The sequence below is a fragment of the Centroberyx gerrardi genome, chromosome 3 (assembly GCF_048128805.1).
Source record: "Centroberyx gerrardi isolate f3 chromosome 3, fCenGer3.hap1.cur.20231027, whole genome shotgun sequence".
In the NCBI taxonomy this organism is placed as follows: Eukaryota; Metazoa; Chordata; class Actinopteri; order Beryciformes; family Berycidae; genus Centroberyx; species Centroberyx gerrardi.
In genome coordinates this window covers 31,283,050-31,291,464 of record NC_135999.1, presented here as the reverse complement: position 1 = coordinate 31,291,464, position 8,415 = coordinate 31,283,050, and the positions used below count along the sequence as shown (strand labels likewise).

At 40.5% G+C, this 8,415-nt stretch overlaps 1 protein-coding gene across 1 annotated transcript; it reads right to left on the bottom strand.

The window, feature by feature from the left end:
- Positions 1 to 2,075: 2,075 nt before the first annotated feature.
- Positions 2,076 to 6,467, bottom strand: LOC139911215 (hepatic and glial cell adhesion molecule-like). The gene is made up of 4 exons (XM_071898721.2): positions 6,275 to 6,467; positions 3,883 to 4,212; positions 3,093 to 3,380; positions 2,076 to 2,848 (listed from the first exon to the last, which is right to left on the bottom strand). The coding sequence occupies exons 1-4, from the start codon at positions 6,321 to 6,323 to the stop codon at positions 2,721 to 2,723; spliced, it is 795 nt and encodes a 264-aa protein (XP_071754822.1). The 5' UTR covers positions 6,324 to 6,467; the 3' UTR covers positions 2,076 to 2,720.
- Positions 6,468 to 8,415: the final 1,948 nt, after the last annotated feature.

The following is an 8,415-nucleotide window of genomic DNA, read 5'->3' as shown; positions in this document are numbered from 1 at the left end:
GCAGCTTCAGCGTAGTGTGATCTGTGGAAAGAAGTATTATCTCTCTACCTGACAGCACCTCACCTTTTCTCTGCTGTCTCCACACCTGTTCAGTGGATCATGTTACTCACATTTATATTCATGTCACAGCAACCATTACCTGGACAAACATTACCTGGAAACATGCAAATACTGTGCCAAAAAATACAGAACAGCAGCTTAGCTTAGTAGCTTTCGTGGAAACCATAACTTTGCTAGCCGCCTGCTCCGCCTGTCCGGTAACACTGGGCGGCCCCCTCCCACTCTACTACAATAGAAACCTAGGGGCATAAGCGACAGTCTTTGAAAACTATGATAAACGTTGTTTAGCAAACACGACGCTCACAGTATATTCATACTGGTGTCAGTATGTTATCTTGAAAAAAAATTTAAAAACCGAACTTCTGTCAGCAGTTATTTTTGGAGAAAGTGCCATTCTTCTGGCTCTCGTGCACTTACACCGGCTTAGAAGATAATGCATCTTTGAGAAAAAATAGTTCCTATCCAAAGCTAGTTTTTTTTACATTTTTTTCAAGATAACATACTGATGATTATACTGTGAGCGTCATGTTTTGCAAAACAACGTTTATCATAGTGCCGTATGCCCCTAGGTTTCTATTGCAGTAGAGTGGGAGGGGGCCACCCGGTGTTACCGAACGGGTGGAGCAGGCGGCTAGCGAAGTTATGGTTTCTACTAATAGGGATCATGACGGAAAACATGTTATTTGGGCCCAGGGTTTGGTATATGACAATTATTTTTATTGCAAAAGAACAGCATAAACATTATACCAAAATAACAATAAGATACAGTACACTTTTTTAGGCATTTTGTAAGGAAAGAAACAAGAAACCGAGCCCCCCCACACATACACAGGCAAACACCCCACAGTCAGAGTTGTAGTATGCTATGTAACATTATCAGAATCATAAACCCCCCCCCTCACCCCCACCCACTCACCTTGGTTCAATGATGATAGAATGAAGCACAATATGTATGTGTGTGTGCTTAAAAGGAAATATCTGGTCGGTCAGGTACAAATTGATACTAATTTTCAGGTAATTGATGTAGCTCTTGGAAATGAGTTATAAAAGGTTGCTATATGTTGAAGAACTTCTTGGTTGAACCTCTTAATGTATGTTTTAATTTCTCAAGTTTGAGAAAAGACATAGTGTCTTTGAGCCATTGGGACACAGACAAACTATTAACAGATTTCCAGTTCAGAAGTATTGTGAGTCTAGCTATCAAAGAAGTGAAAGCTAATATCTGTTTCTGTGTAGAGTTAAGGGAGATTGTGTCACTTGAGGTCCCAAAAATAGCTATCAACGGGCATGGTTGCAGACTGAACTTAAGTACAGAGGACACTGTGTTAAAAAACCCAGTCCAGAAGTTATGTAGTAAAAGCTTTGGTAACAGATTTTGATAGACTTATTGTTAAATCACTAACTTGTCTTGTAGAAAGAAAACCAGCTCAATGTCTGTCTTGAACCTCTCTCCAATGAACTCCAGGCAAAGGTTCGCTCTGGCCTTCCCCCCTAGCTCTGTCACTCTCCTTCTTTGCTCTTTTTGCCACCTCCATCTGCCATTCTGAGTAACTTCATGCTGTTCTGTCAAAGTGAGGCAGTCCTCCTGATTATGTTGAGGCACTTCCTTTGTGCTGTAAGTCAATCTTGCACAATTTGCAGGATACATACCAGGGAAATGTTGAATAAACACATAGGGTTAGCAACACATAGAACACAGCAATTTTCACTGCAATGTTCTGATTTTTCTACAGCCATTGTACTATGCTATCAAAATTAATTTGATAATGCTATAAGGTAAATTGAAGTAAATATTCTAGATGCTGAGGCTTTAAGTTTGAGGCTCCTTGTGTGTAAAATGTTATATGCTTCTCAAAGTTTGACTTGACTACATACATAATAGCATGACACAGCTGAAGAAATAAAAACAGTAGCTGTCATTTTGTCTATTTCATCAAGTTTCCTTAATCCCTTTTCAACCAAAAAATGAATTCACTCCAACTTGATGCACATCAACCCCAGTCATTATTGCATCACATTATTTTTTATTTCAAATATATATATATTTCCATCTTTCCAAAGCCACAGTGACAAACAATACAATAACTGATAAGTCATCATCAAGTAAAGCACATAAATCAATATATTATACACGCATTGTCCCTATTGCATCATATTTGCCAGAATTCTTCTGTTAATGGAAAAGCATTTTGGGGCTTCTTTGGGGCACAACATTACTTTGCTCCAAAATGCAACAGGAAAAGGGTTATTGTCAGACAGCATTAGCTTTTCTTAAGGCTTTAATAGCTTCCTACTGGGCTGTACTTATGTGTAAGATGTGCAAGCTAGTTCTCGAACTTGACATTTATGTCCAAATTGGGACTTGACTGGACCTGATAGGGTGGGTTGAGCAGAAAAAAAATTAACTGTTTGGGTTGTGGTCATGTTTGCGTTAAAAATACTATTGAGAAATTGCATTAACCGTGAAAGCTTTAACTCTAGTTAAGGTTACAAAATGCTATTCTGGTCTTAGTTTGGGCTCTGACATAAATTGTTTGGATGTAGGTCAGGTCAGGCTTAAAAATGTATTATTTTGAATTATTTTCAAGCTCGTGTCAAGCTTTATTTAGCATAAGTGTACCAGAGCCTTTGTACGCTTGGATGGTGCTTTGAGACAGTTCTCATGGTCCCTGCTTGGGGCATCTTCTGGGTCGGAAGTGGTCGACCACTAGAACAATCAAGGCCACGCCCACTACAGCAGAAACAACCAATCGCACTGTAGTTTGAGTCTGACAGCACCAGGTAGATTCTGAGAGAGAGAGATAGAAAGAGAGAGAAATGTTTGGGCCTTTATAGCATGATGTTTTTACCGATTATCTTACAGTCTCCCATCCTTTTTGTGCTTCAAACATGTCTCTGAGCAATGAAATGATTAGCCACCTACTTTGTTGAGTATCTATACCCGGTTTACTGTGTTTTTGTCAACAACAGTGTGAGGAGGATGCAAACAGAAAGGGGGAGCATTCTGTTCCCATCCGTTGTCGTTATCATACCTCCATTCCTCAGACAGGTTTCCTCAGTGTGGAGTTTGGTGGTCTTTTCATCAACTGGGTTTTTAGCCACGCAGCTGTAGATGTCCCCGTCGTGGTCCCTTATCTCCAGAGGAAGAGAGAGCATGGCGGAAAGATCAGGACTGCTTGTCTGGCTGAGTCTCTCCTCTCCTCTGTACCAGGACAGGATCACCTCTCTGCCGTTCTCCACAGTGCACTCCACTGTGAGTGAACTACAGCTCACACTGACCAAATATGTATTGACTTTGATGTAGGGAGGGGAGACAAAACCTGGGGGAGAGAAAGACAAAGAATGTGTTCATATTTCGAAACATGAGTCCCTTGCTTTGATCTTCATCTCCAGCACCGGGTTACATACATTCACATGCTGGGAGCTGCCCACAGTCTTCTAATGTTGGCTACTGAGCAGCTCCCCTTGAAGCAGTTGGGGGTGCCTTATTCAAGGGCACTGTAGTTGTTGAGGGACGGGAAAGAGTTAATCATTCACTTTTGCCACTCACGTTTTCCCACTTTACTTCCTGCTTCACTAACCTCTACCGCCACGGTGCCGCCCCACCTTTCAGTAACAGAATCTTTTCTGACCTCGTAAAGTGGAGAGAACAAACCTTTGATTCATCTTGGTCTTTTTGTTCAGCTGACTGACCCACTTGTTCCCACAATCCCCTGTACCATGCAATGATTGCCATTTCCATTTCTTTAAAATGTTGCCCATGAATCAATTTATGGACCTAAGATCTTGATCATGGCTAACAAAGTTGCTAACTTTACTCACCGTACACAGTAAGGTTGAAGCGGTGGGAAGAGATCTTGGCACCGATGATTTGCCCCTGGTAAACTCCACAGTCACTGACGTTGAGGGCTGTGATGGTGAGAGATCCGGTCTGACTATCCAGCTGCAGTCTGTCTCTGAAGCTCTCAATGTAGTCTGTCTTTATCTCTCTACCATTCAGATTGGCTATGCGCATGTCCAGGCCGTCACGTCCGTACATCCAAAGTATCTGGTCATCCTTCTGGAGTCCAGTTTGTCCGATCTCTAGAGTGACAGTTGTTCCCTCTCTTCCTCTCACCTTTACTCCATCTGCCCACACAGAGCCCAGCAGAACTGAAAGGAAAAAAAAAATCTTTAAAATTTTGCTTTAAACGTTTTTGTTTGTTCCTAATGAAATCGTGTGCCTTTCTGTGGTTGATTGAATAAGATCTGAGCTGGAAAATGTTCACAGAAATACGTGCTGAAGATGAAAAAAAAAAGCATTTCTTCAATAATTGAGTCAAGACTGAGAAGAGTCAAGCTGTTAGTCATATTGACTAACATATTATATCATATATAATGATAGAGTCAAGTACATTCTCTGATTTAAAGGTCAGTTGTTTTTGGAGAGTGGGTTCATATCTGGGCCTTGTTCCTTGTACATTGTTTAATTAATCCAGGCTAATATGATGCCAGCCATTTAAAATTATCTTGCTAATCCTCATCCGGTTAACTTGGTTCCTCGAACGTAATAGGCAGACTAATTTGTCAAAATTGCACGTAGTTATCTTGGATTACTGCACGCTCCCATTTTGAAATAAAGGGAACATGAATCCAGAGTCGAAAACCATGATCAGCAATCATACGATTGGCTGGCAAGGCACAAAGGCTAAAGAACAGGGGTGGAAAGTAACAAAGTACAAATACTTTGTTTCTTTACACTCTTCACCAGCAGCAGCAGCAGGTGCATGATAATTAACTGGATGTGAAATGGCTGAAAATAACGACGTTACAACAGTTCATACATACAACAGTGAAAGTTCATACTTTAAGACTTCTTCTCAAGTGACATTTGAGATGACAACTTTCACTTTTACTTAAGTTGTTCTTTGTCAAAGTATCTCTACTTTAACTTAAGTACACATTTTGAAAACTTTTTCCATCCCTGCTAAAGAAACAGCAACGTTTACTGCAGCTCACCAAGAGTTAAGCTATGAGGAAGAATAACATTTCTTAACCACGAAATGCAACACTGCCAAAGCCTCTAAAACTGCAGATAAATTAAATCCGTAAGTAGGCTATTAGGCATTAACTTAATATAGGCATTTAACTCTTTTCATTGTTGAAATTATTCAAACCAGTTCAAACACCAGAGGATCTTGGCGATGTCTCAATACATGTCCTCTTCTAAAAGTTTGTTTAATTATAATAGCGCCTTGATCTAATGGCTGCTCTCTAAGGAAAGGAGCAGCCATATCTGGAAATGAGTTCATTGGTGGGATAAGCCTTAAAAGGCCTCGTCATATTCCAGGGAACTCTGACTAAAGCTGTGTTTTGGCAGGTTTGAGTTTAAGGAACTGCTGCTCTTGTAACAATTTAGACTAAATTTTAAGCTTGCTTCGAGGAACAAAAAAACCCAGGCGCATGTCAAACTGGCAACAAACAAGCTAACTCAGTTATCCATGTACAAGTAGCGGGGCCCAGGTCTTCCTAAGGTTGTGCCAACTGAGAGAAACCACTCCCCCCCACATAGACAACCATAAAAAGCAATAAGGACAACAGAATTTCTGTTCCTGTGTAAACATCACAAAAGAGAGTATACAGAGCCTTGGATACATGCAAGAGAAAGATCTGGCTTGATTTGTTTCAGAGGTCCATATGTGTGTTGTAGAGTTCTTTACTGCTGTGCACACACACTGTACACACTCCTACACATTTTCCTACACCCAAAATCAGCGGTAAACAACAGCAGTCTGCATTAGACCAAACAGATGGAAAAAGCAGGTTAACCACACAGTTTCCTACTGCCAGGGGTCACTTTGCTGGTACAGGAAGTTACACGGCTGACTACCAGAGAAGTGTTCATGTTTAACAATGCACTTATTTCTGAAGACTTCTGAAAAATTGTTAAATATCTGTACCAGATCTAAGCATTTCCATGGTAAAATACATAAAGGTATGGATAATAATAGTAATAGTAATGATATCTATTCTTCAGCAAGACACCTGAAAAACTGAAAGGTGCCCGTCAACCTGCTGAAATCCAGACTAATAAAACTCAAAATTATTATCCAATGTTTCCCATTTAATGAGCATGGCATTGGAATAAATGTCTTTTATCAAATAGACCATTTAAAAAAAAAGACAATTTCACAAAATCTGTTGCCTATAAAACAAGAATTTTTCATCAGCTCACCTGCTGTGAAATAGACCGTGAGATGCATCCCTCTTGACTGATGCACCATTTTGTTGCTGTCTGTAAACTGCCTGGTTCTCTGGAGCCCTTCTCTGGTGGTTACTTAAATAATCAAGTCCACTGTCAGCCAGTTATCACACTCTCTCCCATAATAAAGTACAAGCTGATAATCTGGTGACACCGTTATGAGTATTCTTCTCAGTTTTACTTCTTCAGTCTCTAGTTCCACAAGGGACTTTCTTGCCATGGTTCCCCTTTCATCATCACCTAGCCCCATCTAGAGGTTGTTTAGATCTACTCATGCATACTGTAGTGTTTCAACTTCAATAAATTGTGAAAACAAGATGGTTGCACCTCCTCATGAAGACAATTTTAAACAAATTTCTCTCTACACGGTGGTACTGAAACAAGTTTGACGACTGCTTAAGTACCACAGGTACAACACACAGAGATGGGCAGTATTCATAGTAGTTTACAGGTTGGTAGGGGACAAGTTTTGTCCAGTCCATTATATATAAACTCATCAGTTAATATTTAGAATTGTCCAGGTCCAGTTAATGTATAACCTGTGGTGTCTTAGTGACAGTGTCTGTCTTTCTCTCTGTCTGTATGTTGGTTCATCATCTTATGGGTGGAATCTCTTCTTCCTCAATGCCCAGCCTTCAAAACCTTTTATTGTTAGTTTGAAGATAGTAGGAGGTAAGGGGAATTATCATAGCTCTGGTCACAGCCCCTGCTTTGCTCTGATGTCATGCAGTTCCTTGATGCAGGTCAGCTAACAGCCAGTGACCCACTTAGCAGTGTGGACGACATGCTGAAATTACTTGTCGTTGAGTCAGAAGGAGAAAGAGCCACAACACTTTGTGATACAGGATGTCAGTTATATATAAAATTGCACCAGGATATTGAGGTTTCTCAGTTGCTGCAATAGAACAGCTTTTATTTAACAAGAGATATTCTCCAGGGGGAGATGAGCAGGCAGTAAGTAAATTTTCATTGAAAGAGTTATGAGAGTGTTGTTAGTGGCATATAGGGTGACCACCTCTTAATTGTTCCGTTGCAAGACAGCAGATGTGATGCTGCGGGACAATGCGGGACACGTGGGAGAGAGAGAAATTACTATTATTAGGCTATGTAAATATTGATTTAATATTAGACGGAATGCCTATTTGCAGTGCCGTTGGATATTAACCTGCTTTAAATCGATGAAATGTTCATTTTAATGACACTAGGACCTATTCAATCCAATAAATATAATGAATTAAATATAATAGGCTAATAGTTCGGTTGAAAATCACATTTTATGCAAGAATAGGAGGGATAAACAGACCAGTTTCCTTAAGTAGCGAATAGAAAATGCACGGTTAAATATATAAGTATGTTGTTTACTAAAAAAAAAAAAAAAAAAATAGGCCTCATCATTGAAATGCGGGACACTGCTTATGACATGCGGGACGCGGGACAAACGTTCCAATTTCGGTGGTCACCCTAGTGGCATACAGTGGTGGGCAGGTCACCTCTCTCCTGTACAAACGCTCATTGTTGGTGACGAGGATCACCAGGATGGTGTTATCTGCAAACCTATGTAGTTTGATAGACGTGGCACAAGGCGTAATCATTGGTGCACAGGGAGTCGAGGAAGTGGAGAACACATATCATCATAGTGGACCTTTCTCATACAGAGGGGGTCTGATGAGTAGGGTTCCTGTCACACAAATTGCCCGCTATCTGTCAGGACGTCTGGGATCAACCGGGAGATTGATTTGGTAACGTTAAACTGGGACAGTTTAGTAGCTTGTGGATGAGAAGTGGTTAAAAATGCTGGTGAACACTGGAAACACCTAGTTGTTACAGTGACTGAGGTTCCAGGTGAGACTCCATCGGGGGGGAAGGTTGGGCATCCTTCTTTCAAAACGACAAAAGAGGGACTTGAAGACAGCCTTTTCTCAAAATGTGGGAGAAAGGTTTATTTGTGAGTGTGTAGACATAATACTGAGAAAAGGTCTGAACAGGGTCTTGAACATTGGATCTATTGAAATGTTGATGCACCAACCAGTATCCTGAAGCATAGTGGTGAAAAAAATGTGTCTATGAATTATATGATATGAATGGTGATGGTCAATTAGAATTAGAACAGTCAC